The sequence below is a fragment of the Symsagittifera roscoffensis genome, chromosome 1, assembly GCF_963678635.1.
Source record: "Symsagittifera roscoffensis chromosome 1, txSymRosc1.1, whole genome shotgun sequence".
Classification (NCBI taxonomy): Eukaryota; Metazoa; Xenacoelomorpha; order Acoela; family Convolutidae; genus Symsagittifera; species Symsagittifera roscoffensis.
Window position 1 is genome coordinate 18,249,231 of NC_087062.1, and position 20,117 is coordinate 18,269,347.

Here is a 20,117-nt window from a genome sequence, read left to right on the forward strand (position 1 = left end):
GAGGGAATAAATTGGAATACTGGCTGGGAGCAGGGCTCAAATCCCCAATATATTTGTAGTGTTGACTCCGCCACAGTCAAGAGGCATCAACTCTAAAGCCGATGAAATAAATTCTGCCCCAAAATCTAATCCCTCTTCCCGCGCCCTTTAAATTCTACAATTCTAATATCCCCCTCTATCGAGCTGTGTCAGGTAAATAAAAACGGAATTGGAAAATAGCAGGAAAAGTATTGGAAATACGGCAACAGGAACAGGGCTGAAGGATGATGATAGGTGAAAAGGGCGAGAGATGGAGAGCTCTGATTGGATGATTGTAGAACAGGGGATTTTGAGAAGGAAAAAGAGCAAAAAAGAGGTAAAATCCGGCGGGAGCTTCTACTTTCCACTTTCATTCTCGATTTTGTCCCAATTGGGTCGTACAAAGTTCGATTCACTCGCAGACCCAAGAGATCGCCTTAATACTTTGTTCAGCGCCGGTGAGCCAAACTCGCCCCTTATTACCCGCGTATTGATATTGGAGCTGCACACACAAAGCGAAGCAGAATAAGTTAAAATCCCCAATGTTCAGTCTTCAAGATCCATTCCCGAAGGGCAATGCCAATAATATAACCAACAACTGCGGCGGTATCAGTGCTAGCAGCAGCGCCAACCATACCTCCTCCTCCTCCATCGCCAACTCAGCCATCGCCACCCTCCCAAATCTAACCCCTTCATCCATCATACCCAACAACACAAATCTCCTCATCAATTCATCATCCCCCACCTCAACCTCATCATCATCAACGCCCCTAACCACTCCCAACCAACTAAACATACACTCCACAAATAACAACAACATTAACAACAACCACATAAACAATAATCACCTCAATATTATACACAATTCATCTGCGGCCGAAAACGCAGTGAACGCCTTGAAGCAACTTCATCAACACGGAGTCACAAACGACCTTGAAGAACACAAAGTGCATCCCGGAATCATTGCCGCCTCGTCGCTACATCACCAGTTGCAGCAACAGCACCACAACTTATCCCAATCTTCGCCAATTATTTTCCCGAATGTCAACACCTCTCCCGTTTCTGACTCCAGAATTCACTCATCGCATCACATGCAGACTTCGAACTGGGTTCAGAATCACGTGACCGCGGCTGCGGCAGTGCTGGCTTCGGCGACATCGGGAGGAGCGAATGGGTCGCCGGGTGCGATTGGAAACGGTTCCTCTGGTATTCAGCCGCACAACACACCTGGCAACTTGGCTGCCGCTGCGGCTAAACTGGAGACGGCAGCTGCTGTATTGAGTGCTGCAACTGCGACAAAGTAAGACAGCGCGTTTTTGGATTTTTAACATACCAAAAAAATTTTATGGAAAATTAGTCAAGTAGAAGTTGAATATTAAAAAATATTCGAAATTCAAAAATTTCACGGAAACTGTTTTTGTGGGATAAGTTAAAAATTGCATCGACTCAGATAAAACGTGTCTTCTTAAATTTCCAATCCCATGGGCAATATTCTCAAATTTTTCAAAAAAAAATGAAACTTCTGAAATTTTTTCAAATTTGCTAGCCAATTATTTTTTTTTAAATCTATATCATTTTCGGCTCAAACTATTTTCAATATTCCTATCAAAAAATTTATCCTCAGTTTTCACAACTAGAAAAAATAACATTACTGATTTGGCCCGCTTGGTCATGTCATGAAACACTCCATATCGAAGTGTAAATCATGGCCAACTTTTTCGTAGCTTGTCGATTGGCAGTTGAATTACTAAAAAAAAATTTGAGTTACAACACCTAAAGCTTGTTCAGCGCCTCTGTGGCTACGATCGGCCTGGCCCGAGCTCACTTCGAGAAACAGCCTCCGAACAACCTGAGGAAGAGCAACTTCTTCCACTTCGTGGTGGCCCTCTACGACCGCACGGGACAGCCGGTGGAGATAGAGCGGACTGCGTTTGTGGACTTCATCGAGAACGAGGCTCTGCAGGGGGTGAACGGGGCGGGAGGGGAGGGGGAGGACAAGAGTAATAATGGCATACACTACAGGGTTCAAGTCCTATACAATAACGGTAAGTCCAAATTCCAGCAACCCTACATGACGTTGAAATAGGACAAAACTTCAAGTATCACTTTCGGATTTTTAAGGGTTTCTTGTCACACTGCGATTTGACTTGGTTGAACCTTTAGATAATTTGAAAAAAACTCAATTTTTTTTAAATCTTTCATGATTCTTGTGAATAAAACGCTTGCAGTAACAACAACTCGCAGTTGAAAACTTAATTTTGAAGTTTACAGCTGGTTTACAAAAAAAACTAAAATTATTCCTTATACCTTGTTTATTTTTTTTCTGAAAAAAAATTCTATTTACATGATGAAAAAAATTAATGACCGTGAAACTTAATCTTTCATTAAATAATTTTCTTAAATAAAATTTGAGTGCGGAAGATTCTGGGCTACTTGCTGTGCAATCGTACAGTATTGTATTTTTGTTTTGATCGCTGGCTGCTATCATAGCTTAAGGTAACACTTTTTTTGTACTTACAGAATGAAAAGTTTCAGAGTAAAACTACATTTGAACTTTTTCAAGTTTTAATTGAACTTATTAGATGATGGAGTTCTGTTTTCAGGTATCAGACAAGAACAAGACATTTACATTCGGCTTATTGACTCAGTCACCAAACAGCCCATCTGGTACGAAGGTCAGGACAAAAACCCTGAGATGTGCAGGGTACTACTCACACACGAGGTCATGTGCAGGTAACCGAAACTTACTTTAACCGAAAATGGCTTATTTTCTTTTTACCTTTCATTCAAAGGCTTTAATTTTTCGTATTCATGACGTTCTTAACAACCCGTTATGCCCGAAAAATTTAATGCACGATATCTGAAATATAGCAGAATTCCATTTTCCATTTCTTTATGGGCGATTTTCCGCTTGGAATAATTAGATTAGGCTAAAAGCTCTCAATTTAGCCGGAGCAGATTAAGCGTGAAATGATATCCCGGCCGGCCGGGTTTGGAAACAGACGCTCAGATGGGTCTCTGATTTTGCATGTTGAGTTCAGATATGCGTTATGCTGATAAGCTAACAGCAGTGATCAGCTTAATAGCGTAGGCACAGATTTTTCAGATTTTTAAATGGCATTGAAACAGAAGTTCGAAAGTTCGAGTATCCATTCTACATGCATGACCCGATTGTAGAACTTTTTATTTTCTGTAAACCTGCAAAAAGTGCCTGATTTTTGTCTAATTAAAAAACTTCAAAATTGTGAGAAAATTAGATCACGTTTTAAGGCATCTGAAAGCATAACTGTGATTGATCTGTTTCAGTCGTTGTTGTGACAAGAAGAGTTGTGGCAACAGAAACGAAACACCAAGTGACCCAGTTATCATCGACAGGTCAGTAGAGCTCTAAAAATATATAAAAAAAATTTTGCTGCTTGCTGTTGGTCATAATGATCAACCGTCTCAATTTTCCACTATCATTATTTTGAACCGTATGTCAGAAAAAAAATTGGTCTACCCTGCGTTAGAAAGTCGACATTTAGAGAGGCGTGCCTAAACAAAGGGGTTATCAACTTTTAATAAAAACGAGGGTAGCTTGTTGCTGTGCAGTGCAAGTAACATAGACCAATCCGACCTGATAAATCTTTCGGTATTCTTCATAATTACACAAAAAGATCGAATTGGTAATTAGTTGAAAATATTTTCAATTTTCAGCTGAGCTTGTAAAAAGAACACTAAACCACGTAGGGAGAACAAACCGTAAAATAAACTACCGAAAAAATAAGTCCGAATACCAAAAAATGCACTCCAGCTTTTCTCGATACTTGGTCAACTTAATCAAAACTTTTGAAACCCAAATAATGACCGAAACTGCTATAATAGGATGCCACACTCGCTCTATACCATGTGAGGTTTTTTGGATAATGTAACCTCCACGTGCAGCACTCAACTTTCAGTTTACATAGGGAGGATTTTTTTGTTTTAATCTCCAAAAACCAAAAAACTAAATTACAGTCATTATTATGTGCCTTTCAATGATTTTATTTGTTTTTTTTTTCATTCAGATTTCATTGCGCATAGAAAACAAACATAAATAAATGCTCAACAGGCTACATCAAAACACTCAACCATAGATTTGGATAATGGCCAAAATGTACTGGGGCTAAAATAGACAACAGACAATGAAAAATCCTTTGTACTTTTGTTGCAATCTGTTTCGGTATAGTGTAACAGGAAAGTTAAGGAGGGGTGTGAATGATGAAGTCTGGTGATGATGATGACCCGTAATTTTCCCAACTGCTCCCCTGACATTCGCGCGATTAGTACAATTACTCTTGCTCTGCTCTGTCGCCACAGTAATAACTTCCATAAATTAAAAAAAAAACTACAAAGTTATGGCCATTCCGAGTTGAAAAGCAAATGGTGAAAAAAGCAGAGAAAAGCAGACTTTTAATGATCAGAGACACATGAAAAATTCGGCTTTTGATGCAAAAAGTCAAAGTTTTGCGGAATATCAACTTTGATTCAAAATTTCAGCTCTCAATTTTATTCTGCGAGTAGTTTAGTTTCACAAAAATAAATCTCATAAGTTCTAACCGCAATTTAATCAATTTTTTTATCCTTTTTTGGCTGCTATATTTTTTTAAACATATTTTGGGTTTTTTTTGGCTGTTACTTCAATGAAAATTTTATGTTACTTGATGCAAAACTCTGTTTGTAGACATTTTCTTAAATATTTATGGCGTCATATTTTGAGGCGTTCCAGGTTCCTCGCGTCTTTCCCTTTCAACGATTGCTATTTTTGAAACAAAAGTTAAATTAATTTTTTTTCGCAAAAGATTAAGTGGATGAGTTTTAATTGATTGGGCACTTGGAAAATCGATTCAGTTTGTGGAATTAATATTACAAACAGAAGTGGATTAAAAGTTGTTTGTGTGGTGAAAACAGAACAATTTGCACTGTCAACACTCCAGCCATTTCGGCTCCCCTCTTGTTGAATTTTTTCAGAGGAATTTAATCTGCAAAGTGGTTCCAATTGGACCCAAAAAGCCAACCGCACATTCCTGGGCATTTATCCAAATTTACCCAAAAGTTAATAATTCACTTTAACTCAATTGTCTATAGGTACTCGTTCATAATACATCCGCAGCATTTTTCGTCAAAAGACTTGAAAATTTTAGTTTTATAGTGCATGTAAATATGAATAATAAATTAGGTTTTTTCTGAATAGTTCTTCCTATGCCTTAGAGTTTTCCTTTCCCTGATTTTAAAATTAAAAGTAAATTCTGGTGAAAGGCATAAAGAACAAACAAGACTGCTCGTATCAGTGCGAAGCCCTGAATGTTTCGACTGCCTTTTAAGGTCAATGGAGCAATAATAACATGAAAAAATTAAATAAAAAAATTGATTTTTTTTATTTGAGATTTTTTGTGAAAATCATACCCCCGCACGCCATATAAAGTAAAAAGTGATAGATTTTGCTCGAATCTCAACTAGAAGGGTTTCATTATCATGTATCACTCACATTTCACCCCTCTTAAAATTAGTGGCTGATTTTGCCCCATAATTTAACACATTTCGTTATTACATAACTTATTGCTCAGTTATTTAATCGCCGCTTTCTTAGTGGACGATTTGCGGGGCAAAATGTGTGAATACCCACTCAAATTTATGTAATTATTTATTGATTTTCCGTAGATAAAAAACCATAATACGAACGTCCTTCTACAAATTCGATTATCGGAACAACGAATTTTCGAAAAAAAAACAAGAAATATTTTTCTGGGAAACTTTTCTGTAAATTTTGGAACTAATTTTCCGGTTGCTCTTTTAGCTTATCATGCTTTTAGTCCATTAAGCAGTAAAGTTAATATTTATGATAACTCCATGGCCTGCCCCCGGTCTCAGGTGGGGGAATTTGCCCTGCCGGCGGCGGGCTCTCAAATCAACTCGAGATAAATAACTCAACCTGATGATTAATTTTGCGGCTGTTAATCAAAACAACAAATTATCTGACGTAAAACATCAGCCAGCACGATTACGTAATCTAAATCGACCAGAAATCAACCCAGAATTTTGACTTTTAAGTGAGCAACTGAAGTTACCCCATCCAATATTACCCAATTGTTTTTTCAAGAACGGTCTTGCTGGGGTATTATAAAAAATTTGAAAATGAATTTGAATTTCAATCGCGTTAAGTACATAAGGCTGTGATAAGGTCGACATTTTTGGTTATTCAAAAATTGGCTGTTAAGAAAAGCGTGATCGAATTGTTGGCTCGGGGCAATTGATCCCAGCTAGAAATGAACTGTCACATTCCATTACTGGTTGGGGATCGTCTGAATGTAGGGGTGTGGGTCTAATCTAAGCGAACGGGACAGCTAATTTAGACTACAGTCTACAATTGCATTTCGGAGCAATTCAGTCTTATACCGACCCAATCTAGCGCCCTTGGCTGCTGTTTAAATCACTAATTTTTATAACTATACTTATAACCAGAAAACTAACCGGTTATATATCTCAATAGAGGGTTGTGGTTAAGTGTTAATTTACTAAAAAAGTTCGTAAGACTGCCGAATATTGTTGTTAGGGGAATGCGATTTGGGTTTAATGGGGGATTGGCAGAAACTGATGAAAATAACACCCGGTCCCAGAAGACTTTTCACTTTTCACAAGACAAGATTGACATGAAAAATTATAATTCAGTCAATTCGCAAGGGGCTCTTGAGAAATAGATTCTTTTTCAGCAAGAACAACAAAACGGAACGCAATTTTAAATTTCGCCCACTTTTAATCAAAACGAGCCCGAAGCCCCGTTTAATCTTATTTTAATTATTTTTGACAGTTTTTCTTCAGGTGAGCATCAGAAAAATGACACCCAATCAGCAAATAAGTCTTTGTGAGGCAACAAATGCCGAGGAGCGAAACATAAAGGATTTTGTTTTTAATTTTCACGGGCGAATTTTTGAATGCAGCCCAATCATTGATTAAACCAGACGTTGATTACATTCGAGCAAGTGGTACAGTTCAATATTGTTTTTTTGATTGTTTGCTGCAAAATTCATCAATTTCATATCAATGTAAGAAATTAGTCTTTCAAACTAACGCTAGGCGAACAACTATAATTCGCAAACAAAAATTAAGAAATTTGTTTTCAGTGAAAATCGAAAAAAAAAAACGTTTTCAAAATATAAACTATTTGCAAATGCAAGACGGCTCAAAGGCAAAATCGTACATTAAAACTCAAATTTGCTCCTTCTTTATGGGCAAATCATTCGGATGTTTTTGTTTTTAATGGAAACCTTTCATTGTCAAATAATTTGGGGTTTAAAAGCGAATGAAAAGTAACTTTGTTTTTGTTGGGTTAAGAAGGGAAGAAAGAGGGTAACTTCGGGGAGTAGCTACTCAAGTGTTTAATGGGGAGATAGCTGTTTTATATTACATAGTCAGTGGAGCCTGGCTTCTTCCCCGGGTTTGCTGCATTTAGAGTAGGTGGCAAAGAGGGGTTAGGGCCTTATTATGCGCAATAACCTGTGAACGTAATTAACTTTCAAGCCCCCATTCATAAACTCATAAACTTCTACTCTCACTCATCGATCCAAACATCTCATTTTCATCAAGTCATCCTCACATAAATATGCACAAAAAATCAATTTTTCACCTATTTTGTCAGAGACTCGTTGGGACGCGTTTTTGAGACTAGTTTTTTCGGATCTCTTTTTCTATTTCCCCCTATTCTTGGAGAGTTTAATCATTTCCCCTGCTTGAAGAGAAAAGTTGGAAATAAATACTGTATACAATGGAGAATAAAAAAAAATCGTAAAGAATAAAAAATCTATTAAAAATTAAATCAATGGTTAAGCACAAAAAATCATACTGAACCATTATTTTAGTTTTTATTCTTTGCTAGGTGCCATAGGAGAGAAAATAGTTCAGATATTCGTTTATTTTTCCATTGACTTTATAACCTATTTTGAAATTTGTTCCGACACGTTTTTCAACAAGATTGTTGTTCCGACCGAAAAATTTGCTTAAGTTGAAGACTCATTCAGTTTGAGTCCAAAAATTTGAACTTGAATGCAGTAGTGCGTGCTGTTATCATTCCGATTCCAATTAAAATATTATGTTAATTAATTGACATAGGGGAGAATGGTATAGGATAGATTGGAATAGGGTACATTGCCCTGCTACCGAATAAAATAATTCCAAATGGAATTGAGACATCTCAATTTTACCAAATGCTTCATGCACTTGACATCGCATATGAGGGGAAAATCTTATGGGGGATTTAGTCCTGGGAGATTATATCTGTTGGGATTTTATCCCGGGGGATTTTATCCTGGTGAGTTTTATCCTGGGGGTTTTTTCCGCGAGCGCATCATTTGATATGTATATTTTTCTTTCTAGCAGCTTTGTTAACATATTGTTTTTGTGAAAAAAGATTAATTAGTTATGAAAGCTTTAAACAAGACTGCTCGTATCAGGGCGAAGCCCTGAATGTTCCGACTGCCTTTTAAGGTTTATTGAGCAGCAGTAATACATGAAAAAAATTAAATGAAATAAAATAAATTGAAATTTTTTTTTTTAAATTTGAAATTTTAAGAAAATCATCCCCCCACACGCCAAATAAACTACAAAAAGATAGATTTCGTTCCTTGTAACAAATCAATTATGGCAAATAAACTTCTTTTAACCAATTTGGAACGATTTCTAAGACGGATTAACTCTCCGCTTACCGTTAATAGCGCGAAATATCGGGCGTTAAATGTCCCAAATTGGCCAAAATTGCTATCTTTAAACCAAAATTGCTATCCAAAATCTCGCTTACGCGTTAATAGCGCGAATTATATTGCGCGTTTAATTGTCCCAAATTGGTCAAAATGGCCAAAATGGCAATCTTTAAACCCTCATAGCTTTACGAAAAATGATCACAGGTGAAATATTTTTTCAAATTTAAGCTCAGGACAACAATACCTTTTGAATGATATAAAAAAATTCGAAAGTCGGAACAACAAGTCATTACGATAACCATTAGCTAAAAAAGATAAATTTATCCCAACAGACTTGCAAGGGCAGAATAGGTTCTGGTACTAGTTGTTCCGACTTTCGTAACGAAAGTAACTGAATATTTGTGCCTGTTTTAACGAATTTTTTTTATCATTCAAAAAGTATTGTTGTCTTGACCTTAAATTTGGAAAGAGATTTCACCGTGATCATTTTTCGTAAAGTTTAGTTGGTTTAAAGATTGCCATTTTGGCCAATTTGAGACAATTAACGCGCGATATATTTCGCGCTATTAACGCGTTAGCGAAGATCTAATCCGTCTTAGAAATTGTTCCGAATTGGTTGAACGAAGCTTATTTGCCATAATTTTTTGTTCCGATTTTCGAAGAAAACGGAATATTTATGCTCTGTGTGTTTTTTAATCAGTCAATTTTCGCCGATTGAAATAATTGTTTTCAACTAAGTTTTTTTATACCTCATTGAAGATATCGACTTCCTGAATTCAAACTTTAAAAAAACTTTTTTGTAAAGTTTTGGAGGTTTGAAAAATGCCAAATTGGCCATTTTCTGGAGTAATTTATGCGCGCTTTGAAGAGTATTCATAATGCTGAGAAGGTAACGCGAATTATTTATGCGAGACAAGTTATCCCGCACAACAAAATTGTTCCAAATTGAATGGAGGTCGCATTTATTTTGTACGACTCAAAATTTTGCCCAAAATTTACCGACTTTCAATACTTTCTTTTCTCAAAAATTTTTCGATATGAATTAAAGGACAGTCGGAACAGTCAGGGCTTTGCCCTGATATACGAGCAGTCTTGTTTGTTGCTAGGAGCAAAATCTATGTCATTGTATTTTATATTGCGTGTGGGGGAATGATTTTCATAAAAAATCTCAAACTTAAAAAACAAATTTAGTTTTATTTTGTTACATTAAATTTTTTCAGTTATTATTGATCCATAGACCTTAAAAGGCAGTCGGAAACTTCAGGGCTTCGCCCTGATATGAGTAAATTTGTTCTGCTTGACTACTTCTTGACAGGTAAAAACAATCATAACGCATTTTATTCGCAAGACAAGGGTCACTGTCAAGGATTTTATACCATGCGACACCACAAAATGAAACGACTTGATATTGATTTTTCAAACCGACTGACATAAACTGTCGTTTTTTTTCAGTGAGATCAAAATAGAGTTGAGAACATTTCGATACATATTAGTGGAAAATGTTTTCAAAATTGCAGCACTAAATTCGCTTTTGTTTTGATTTTTGAGTTGATTAAGAGCTCTCGTATCATTCTGACTCTAGACGGGGGCTAAAATTGAATTATTCCGTCGCATAATAGCACAAACATTAGAAATTCAATTGAATTAACCCATCAGAAGAGCCTTGTTTGTTTGTTTGGAAGAATCATTTAAGAAGTCTTTTCCCTGCAGGCCCAAAAGTCAACTGTTTGCGTGCTGAGAGATGAGAGTGGAATTCGTAATGAGTGGATATTATTCAGAAAAACTACACCAGTTGATTTAATAAGGAGGCATTGAATGAAATTTGCGCTGCTCAAGGGACCCCAATTAGCACTTGAACCTCTTAATAGAACGGCATGTTAAATTATCAGAAAAATGAAAAAATAAAAAAATGGAAAAAAGACTAAAATAGCGGTTATTCGTTTTTTTTTTCAAAAAAAAACAAAACAAACTTTCAAAAGAAAATCACAGAAATTTTGATGAATAAAGCAGGCATAAATTTCAATGGGATTTGAAATGCATTGTCTAATGATCTCTAGAGAGATATAATAGCCTTTTGTGCATTTGAGAATTCTCCATTCAAAAGGCACTCGGTAATGAAAACAAGTCGTTTTGATACTTTCAAAGTACATGTCACAAATAGCTTTTAATATTTCAGTAATTAACCTTGCAATTAATTTCGGTGGAAACAAAAGCGTCTAGAATTACAAACTTATTTATTGCAAAAAAAAATATATATATATATATATATATATATATATATATATATATATATATATATATATATATATATATTTTAGATCTTTTTTAGAAAATGAGGGCAGTTTTGCCTTTAGAGTATTGCAGAATTCTCAATGGGGTCCAATTTTAAGTTTCGCGATAAGAATTCTAGTTAAAAGGTTTATATCTTGAGGCCCACTACGAAAAAAGATGCGCCGCCGCGGCACAAAAATAACTTGGTTGCCTTGTAATGATGAAACATGAGTTGGACGAAGTCTTTATCTGAAAAGTGCATTACAAATTTGGGACTAGAGAGAAAATGCAATCATACTATCTATCTTTTAGCCAGGCTTGTTCTTCTAATTCTTATCTAAACGTTAACCTCAGAATAGTTCTTTGCCGCTCAGATTCGTGAGATTGCTCTTAAATGTCGAAAATTTTCACCAAAATTTAACTGGCTCATCAATTAGATTAATTGATAAGTCTCCTGAAGATGCTATTGGGAAGTTCACATTTAGAGCCAAGTGTCGCTTCTTTCGCATTTTGGCCACTTAGCAATTTAGAAAGAGAGGTGCTCCAGAAATTAAGTCTATTGTTGGGAATACAATAAAATTAAGAGACTCAAATTAAAGAGACCGACAATTTCTTAACATGAATGGCATTTCGAGGCAAAGTTAATTTTGAATCCGTTTACAATATGGACTGGCATGGGCTAGCTTTCTAATCAAATTCGAGGAACAGCTTAGATGCTGGCCCCTTCCCAAGTGCATACACCGTCTTAAAAACAAATTTATTTGATGATTAAATTAAATAACTTTGTTGAAGTCTTTTCGTTGTTTTCAAACACTGCCATATGACAAGTTGAAGGCCAAAAGTTCAAGTTAATTGATATTAATCATTTATCCTTTTTGGGTAACTTTCAGAGGAAAGAATGAAATCTGTATTCATATTTTCCCAAAAGAAAAAGGTGTCTCCAAGACAATGTTGACATTTATCTTATTTAATTATTACCTTTTAAGCAAAAATTTCCAGAAAAATGTCATTACTTACAAATGTGCTTTTGTTTTTATTTCAGATACTTCCTCAAGTTTTTCCTCAAGTGCAATCAGAACTGTCTGAAGAATGCGGGCAACCCACGTGACATGCGTAGATTCCAGGTGGTTCTCAGCAGCACTCCAAACGTCGACGGTCACGTGCTTGCAGTCAGTGACAACATGTTTGTTCACAACAACAGCAAACACGGGCGGAGGACGCGGAGACTGGACCCATCGGAGGGTGAGTGCGGGGCGGGTGGCGGCGGTGGAGTCGGCGGGCTCGCGGCACTCTCCGGCGGGGGCGGAGGAGGACACCCCCACCACAACGCACTAGCGGCACACCACCCCTCAAAACTGTCCCCTAATGATGCATGTTAGTTTGTACTCGTTACACTACTACTCCCTTTAACCTCATTTTCTAACTCTTCTTTATTCGAATACTTTCTGGTTAGTCGAATCAAAAATCGTTTTTAACTCGAATTGCATTGAATCATCAAAACCAATATGATTAAAAGGTCTGAGCTGATATTTTTTCAACAATTTAAACCATATGTTAACTTATAATTTACCTGAAAAAAAATTTACTTTGACCGGCTTCAGGTAAACTCACCCTGACTTTATTGTGTACCACTTCATGTACTTTCCCTAATCAGAATTGTTTACTTGTTTTCATGGAACTGCACAAAAATTACATCATATCACTGTCATTTTCAATTAACTCATTTCTGCACTATGAACATAAACTGAAAGCACTGGAGAACTATAAAAAATCTGAGCTCAACCGTAAATCCCTTTGCGAATGATTCGGTTGGGCACTTATGCACAATTAGCTCAGCAGTCCAAAATACAACAATCAGAATACACATCATTTGGGACATCCATGTCTATACTTAAAGTGTGTACATGTAATGTAATCTATGTGTATTTGGGACCCGTGTTGGATTTGGAAGAAGTATACAGGGGGACATTGGAATGTATAAATTAGGGGATTTGTGTGTAATGGAGCGTGCAAGGGGTAGCACATGAGAGTATAGAGTATGGGCTACTACGGGGCTGAGGGGAGATCAGGTGTGGGTACTTGAAATTGGTTCCATAAAAGTTAATCCAATCAAATCTGCCCATTACTCAATCTTCAAATCTCAACTGACAACATACACCCTCTTTTTCACTACAAGTTCTTCTGCCCAGTCTTACGCAGTCTTATTTTCACAATATTTTCAACATCTTTCCACATGCACTACACTATGTACTGGACATAACACGAAGACGTTTAAACCCTAGACCTGTTTAGCAATAGCCTACATGTTATGAATTATAAACATTAATTTGCTCAAAAATTACTCTTAACTAGGAAACTGTGAACTAATTTACGATGATAAATTGTGATACATTGAGAAAACTATTTCGCTCGATATTCTAACCGGGAAAAGCGTTGACCCGATCTAAATACTAAGCAAGACAGCTCGTATGTGCGATTCCCTCAGCTGAATGTATGTTGCGACGAACCTTTAAAGTCAGCGAAATGCTTTTTTAAATGACAAAATACATGCGTTAGTTGACGCAATTGGCAATTTTCAAGCCCCCCTTAATTTACAATAAATATCCACAAATGAATTAGCTTTTTTAAATTGAGCTCAACGCGTCAATACCTTGCAGATGACACAAAAATTCTAAGGGAAAAAACCACATCGAGCACAAATATTCCGTCACATTTTTCGAAAGTCGGGACAAAAATTTCGACTATCATAAACAGAACAATTTCTATTTGAAACATGACATCTTCGGAGAAAAAACTGTCTGAAGCGCCGTACGCAAATAGACAACGATATTAGTTCGATTTTCTGAAAACCGATTTATATTTTAGCTGCGACACCATGCATCAAAGCAATCTCCCCCAGCGAAGGGTGGACTACGGGAGGATCCACGGTCATCATAGTCGGCGACAACTTCTTCGACGGACTCCAGGTGGTCTTTGGAACCATGATAGTCTGGAGTGAACTGGTCACCCCACATGCAATCCGGGTGCAAACCCCACCCAGACACATTCCGGGGGTCGTTGAGGTAACACTGAGCTACAAGAGCAAACAGTTCTGCAAGGGCGCGCCAGGCAGATTTGTATATACAGGTACCACAATACTTCAATTAAACAAACATCCCAAAAAACCAGATAAAGCCACTACACGCTGAAAAATTTCTCCTCAGTACCCGCAATAGTAAATTATTTGAATGACATCAGATTAACGTTCTCTATCCATTGGATCAAATAATCGCTTTATAATCAAAACTACTACTGATTTTCCAGATTTATGCTAGTTTCAGGAGCACTCAATATTGAAACCCTCAGTCTATTTCATTTTTTGCAGCGTTGAGTGAGCCGACGATAGATTTCGGGTTCCAGCGTCTGTCACGCCTCATTCCTCGTCACCCGGGAGACCCCGAGAAGATCCCAAAAGAAGTGATTCTGAAGCGCGCGGCTGACTTGGCAGAGGCACTGTACTCCATGACTCGCAATCAGAATCCTCTGGCCGCCCTACCCCCCACACATCACACCAACATGGTCAGCTACTTCGAAGACACAGTCAATGATCACACGCAGTACTCGTTAGGTGAGTTACTCAACAATAAAGCATTCAAACTGGTTCCGGTTCCCATCAAAGTATTTTCTGCATAAAAAAGCCGCGCAATTTTTCACGAAATAACCATTTGAAATGATTGTGATTTGGTGCCGATTTCGAGAAAACCGGAAAAACGCTAGGAGTAATTTTTAAGCTGAGAAAAAAGTTTGAAAGGAAACGTTCACTGTGCGTGAAAACCATCACTTAATGAAATAATAAATTAAAAATAGATTTTCTTATTTAGCTGAAACCTGGGCTAAACATTTTTTATCCTAGCTAATTCTTGTCAATTTAAAATTGGACGTTGCATTGAATCAGGTGGCTTTTATGCAGGCTTCGGCAAGAACACCAACCTCCTGTCACCCCGTGGATATGGGCCAGGAGCGATGGGTGTGAACGGATCCACCCCTGGCAACGCCTATTCCACCATGAACAATGCAGCCGCCGCCACTCTGGGCATGAACAGTTATCACAATGGGGCAGCCATGAATCCACAGGCTGCATTCCTCAACCCTGCCGCCCACTCATGTAAGTTAGAATCGAATAGGAAAACATTCATTTTCTCGATTCCTTTCGCAAACAAATGAGTTTCTGGATTCGTCAGATGATGAAAGCAAAATCAAAATATGTCAAAACTAAAAAATGGGCATGACCTCGACTGAACAACCAAGTCAAGGCCTCTAGAGGCTTTTCCGACTCGATTAAAATTACAAAACCAAGTCAAGTCCATTTGTGCTGGTTCGATGCAGTTAAAGCGACCCGTGTAAAATTAGATTCTATTCTTTTTGAGTTTTGCAGAAAGGCATAATCTTTTTTTTTCTGCTTCATCAATAGCAGAAGACGTCTTAGTTTAAATACCCTTAATACTTTGTCGATTAGTTGATTTTGATCACTAAAGTTATAAGTGATTGTTTCAGTTGGGATGACCGGCTCCCCTCCCGCCCTGCAGTCTCATCACATGGCAGGGGGACACCACACTCCAGGCATATTCTCATTTTCACCCGCAAACATGATCAACGCCGTCAAACAAAAGTCCGCATTCGCCCCTTCGCGACAAAACTCCTCGCCTGTTTTACAGGCCTCCTGAACTTCATTTGAGTTTTGAAACAGTCTTTACAATAATCCACTTAATTTGTTCATCTTTTATGTTCATCCTTTCCACGAAATTCAAGAGGGTTTTTGAATTTTGTCGCTTAGATAGATTTGATATATTTGTTAGATGCCTACCCATTTTGAATTCTTTTCAATTTTTAATGTTTGTATATTATTAACATATCTCTAAAACTGAATTTACAAATTTTTATGTTGAACAGTTTTACTCACAATTTTATGGATAATTTCAAATTACATATGAATCAAATGAGCCTGAGTTGGATCAGATACACGCTAGGTGTGTTTCAATTTTTTGTCAAACCATTTTCTTAAGTTGATCAGATCAATATTTCGAGCCTCCACCTTCGGTGCTGTACGCTACATGTGTAGAAAAAGTGCCAAATATCCTCGTCTTTTGGACCAACTTTTGACAAAAAAAGTTTATATCGTCATCTCATCAATCTGGCGCCATAGGTCCCTTTAAGCAACTTTACAGGTCAAATTGAAGGTGACAATTATAATATTTTAGACCAAGGCGAAATGGCAGTTCGCAAACAAACACCAGCGAGAAAACGGCAAAAAGTAACCCTAAAAAGCTTCAAAAAAGCGAAAACAGGAAAAAAGACTAGCCACTAATAAAGCAGATACAATAGATGCTATTTAATTGACAGTGCTATCAAATTGCCACCGGCTCAGCAGTTTTATTTTTGAGTTCGGTTAGAAAAACGAGAATGCGTAAAACGACCCGGAGCTCGCAAGTCGGTTTGTGTAAAAACATTTCAGTTAGAACCTAAAACATGCAAAAAAATTTTGGCAACACAAACTCCGTTTATTCTTTCTCATATCCAACAGATGAAAATTCTAAGAAAACCGAGATCCAAAAGTTCTTAAATATGCTCAAAAATTTGCTTAAAATCTTGCAACCAACTATAAACCTGCATATCAAACAAAAAAAATGGATATAAACATCAACAGAAAAAATCAAAAACATCAAATTTAACATCAAAAGTTGCTATAAATTAAGATAACAATGAAAAAAAAATAAATGAATAAGAAAACAAAAACACAAAAAAAAATGTTAAAGCTTCCAACAATTTCTTCAAAACATTAGCAGAAAATCTAGAAAAACCCAATTACATCAAACTTTAAGAAAGTTGATACGCAACGTTAAGCGAACTGAATGCCAAAAACAGATAACAATGAAAAAGATAAAAATATCCGCAAAGGCAACAAAAAACACGTAGACAAAGATATTAGTTTGCAGTTTGTTTTCTGGAAACCTATTTATATTTAAGCTGCGACACCATGCATCAAAGCAATCTCCCCAGCGAAGGGTGGACTACGGGAGGATCCACGGTCATCATAGTCGGCGACAACTTCTTCGACGGACTCCAGGTGGTCTTTGGAACCATGATAGTCTGGAGTGAACTGGTCACCCCACATGCAATCCGGGTGCAAACCCCACCCAGACACATTCCGGGGGTGGTTGAGGTAACACTGAGCTACAAGAGCAAACAGTTCTGCAAGGGCGCGCCAGGCAGATTTGTATATACAGGTACCACAATAATTCAATTAAAAAAACATCCCAAAAAACCAGATAAAGCCACTACACGCTGAAAAATTTCTCCGAATCAGATTAACGTTCTCTATCCATTGGATCAAATAATCGCTGAATAATCAAAACTACTACTGATTTTGCAGATTTATGCTAGTTTCAGGAGCACTCAATACTGAAACACTCAGTCTATTTCATTTCTTTGCAGCGTTGAGTGAGCCGACGATAGATTTCGGGTTCCAGCGTCTGTCACGCCTCATTCCTCGTCACCCGGGAGACCCCGAGAAGATCCCAAAAGAAGTAATTCTGAAGCGCGCGGCTGACTTGGCAGAGGCACTGTACTCCATGACTCGCAATCAGAATCCTCTGGCCGCCCTACCCCCCACACATCACACCAACATGGTCAGCTACTTCGAAGACACAGTCAATGATCACACGCAGTACTCGTTAGGTGAGTTACTCAACAATTAAGCATTCAAACTGGTTCCGGTTCCAATCAAATTATTTTCTGCATAAAAAAGCCGCGCAATTTTTCACGAAATAACCATTTGAAATTATTGTGATTTGGTGCCGATTTCGAGAAAACCGGAAAAACGCTAGGAGTAATTTTTAAGCCGAGAAAAAAGTTTGAAAAGAAACGTTCACTGTGCGTGAAAACCAGCACTTAATGAAATAATAAACTAAAAATAGATTTTCTTATTTAGCTGAAACCTGGGCTAAACATTTTTATCCTAGCTAATTCTTGTCAATTTAAACTTGGACGTTGCATTGAATCAGGTGGCTTTTATGCAGGCTTCGGCAAGAACACGAACCTCCTGTCACCCCGTGGATATGGGCCAGGAGCGATGGGTGTGAACGGATCTACCCCTGGCAACGCCTATTCCACCATGAACAATGCAGCCGCCGCCACTCTGGGCATGAACAGTTATCACAATGGGGCAGCCATGAATCCACAGGCTGCATTCCTCAACCCTGCCGCCCACTCATGTAAGTTAGAATCGAATAGGAAAACATTCATTTTCTCGACTCCTTTTGCAAACAAACGAGTTTCTGGATTCGTCAGATGATGAAAGCAAAACCAAAAATTGTCAAAACTAAAAAATGGGCATGACCTCGACTGAACAACCAAGTCAAGGCCTCTAGAGGCTTTTCCGACTCGATTAAAATCTCATTACAAAACCGAGTCAAGTCCATTTGTGCTGGTTCGATGCAGTTAAAGCGACCCGTGTAAATTTAGATTCTATTCTTTTTGAGTTTTGCAGAAAGGCATAATCTTTTTTTTTCTGCTTCATCAATAGCAGAAGACGTCTTAGTTTAAATACCTTTAATATTTTGTCGATTAGTTGATTTTGATCACTAAAGTTATAAGTGATTGTTTCAGTTGGGATGACCGGCTCCCCTCCCGCCCTGCAGTCTCATCACATGGCAGGGGGACACCACACTCCAGGCATATTCTCATTTTCACCCGCAAACATGATCAACGCCGTCAAACAAAAGTCCGCATTCGCCCCTTCGCGACAAAACTCCTCGCCTGTTTTACAGGCCTCCTGAACTTCATTTGAGTTTTGAAACAGTCTTTACAAATAATCCACTTAATTTGTTCATCTTTTATGTTCATCCTTTCCACGAAATTCAAGAGGGTTTTTGAATTTTGTCGCTTAGATAGATTTGATATATTTGTTAGATGCCTACCCATTTTGAATTCTTTTCAATTTTTAATGTTTGTATATTATTAACATATCTCTAAAACTGAATTTACAAATTTTTATGTTGAACAGTTTTACTCACAATTTTATGGATAATTTCAAATTACATATGAATCAAATGAGCCTGAGTTGGATCAGATACACGCTAGGTGTGTTTCAATTTTTTGTCAAACCATTTTCTTAAGTTGATCAGATCAATATTTCGAGCCTCCACCTTCGGTGCTGTACGCTACATGTGTAGAAAAAGTGCCAAATATCCTCGTCTTTTGGACCAACTTTTGACAAAAAAAGTTTATATCGTCATCTCATCAATCTGGCGCCATAGGGCCCTTTAAGCAACTTTACAGGTCAAATTGAAGGTGACAATTATAATATTTTAGACCAAGGCGAAATGGCAGTTCGCAAACAAACACCAGCGAGAAAACGGCAAAAATTAACCCTAAAAAGCTTCAAAAAAGCGAAAACAGGAAAAAAGACTAGCCACTAATAAAGCAGATACAATAGATGCTATTTAATTGACAGTGCTATCAAATTGCCACCGGCTCAGCAGTTTTATTTTTGAGTTCGGTTAGAAAAACGAGAATGCGTAAAACGACCCAGAACTCGCAAGTCGGTTTGTGTAAAAACATTTCAGTTAGAACCTAAAACATGCAAAAAAATTTTGGCAACACAAACTCCGTTTATTCTTTCTCATATCCAACAGATGAAAATTCTAAGAAAACCGAGATCCAAAAGTTCTTAAATATGCTCAAAAATTTGCTTAAAATTTTGCAACCAACTATAAACCTGCATATCAAACAAAAAAAATGGATATAAACATCAACAGAAAAAATCAAAAACATCAAATTTAACATCAAAAGTTGCTATAAATTAAGATAACAATGAAAAAAAAATAAATGAATAAGAAAACAAAAACACAAAAAAAAATGTTAAAGCTTCCAACAATTTCTTCAAAACATTAGCAGAAAATCTAGAAAAACCCAATTACATCAAACTTTAAAAAAGTTGATACGCAACGTTAAGCGAACTGAATGCCAAAAACAGATAACAATGAAAAAGACAAAAATATCCGCAAAGGCAACAAAAAACACGTAACTTCATTTTTTCTCCAGTAATTTCAGCCGAAAAATCCACTTCTGAATCTCTTG

General features: G+C 37.2%; 1 protein-coding gene and 1 pseudogene across 2 annotated transcripts; both read left to right on the forward strand.

Moving 5' to 3' along the window:
• Nucleotides 1–240: 240 nt before the first annotated feature.
• On the forward strand, nucleotides 241–15,865 carry LOC134838899 (transcription factor COE1-like). 2 transcript variants are annotated; one of them, XM_063854208.1, is made up of 9 exons: nucleotides 241–1,318; nucleotides 1,807–2,063; nucleotides 2,622–2,751; nucleotides 3,325–3,393; nucleotides 12,043–12,242; nucleotides 13,866–14,126; nucleotides 14,365–14,607; nucleotides 14,935–15,144; nucleotides 15,534–15,865. In XM_063854208.1, the coding sequence occupies exons 1-9, from the start codon at nucleotides 561–563 to the stop codon at nucleotides 15,701–15,703; spliced, it is 2,298 nt and encodes a 765-aa protein (XP_063710278.1). In that variant the 5' UTR covers nucleotides 241–560; the 3' UTR covers nucleotides 15,704–15,865. The 2 variants fall into 2 exon arrangements, with proteins under 2 accessions (XP_063710278.1, XP_063710287.1); XM_063854217.1 differs by having other exon boundaries at nucleotides 243–1,318; nucleotides 14,950–15,144.
• Nucleotides 15,866–15,966: 101 nt separating this feature from the next.
• LOC134850558 (transcription factor COE3-like) lies at nucleotides 15,967–19,001 on the forward strand (annotated as a pseudogene).
• Nucleotides 19,002–20,117: the final 1,116 nt, after the last annotated feature.

Excerpts from the sequence above, each read along its gene's own strand:
- LOC134838899 (XM_063854208.1), top strand. The coding sequence starts at position 561 with ATGTTCAGTCTTCAAGATCCATTCCCGAAGGGCAATGCCAATAATATA. Across the intron at positions 2,752-3,324 it reads ACACACGAGGTCATGTGCAG|TCGTTGTTGTGACAAGAAGA; the intron begins GTAACCGAAACT and ends GATCTGTTTCAG. Across the intron at positions 14,608-14,934 it reads TCACACGCAGTACTCGTTAG|GTGGCTTTTATGCAGGCTTC; the intron begins GTGAGTTACTCA and ends GCATTGAATCAG.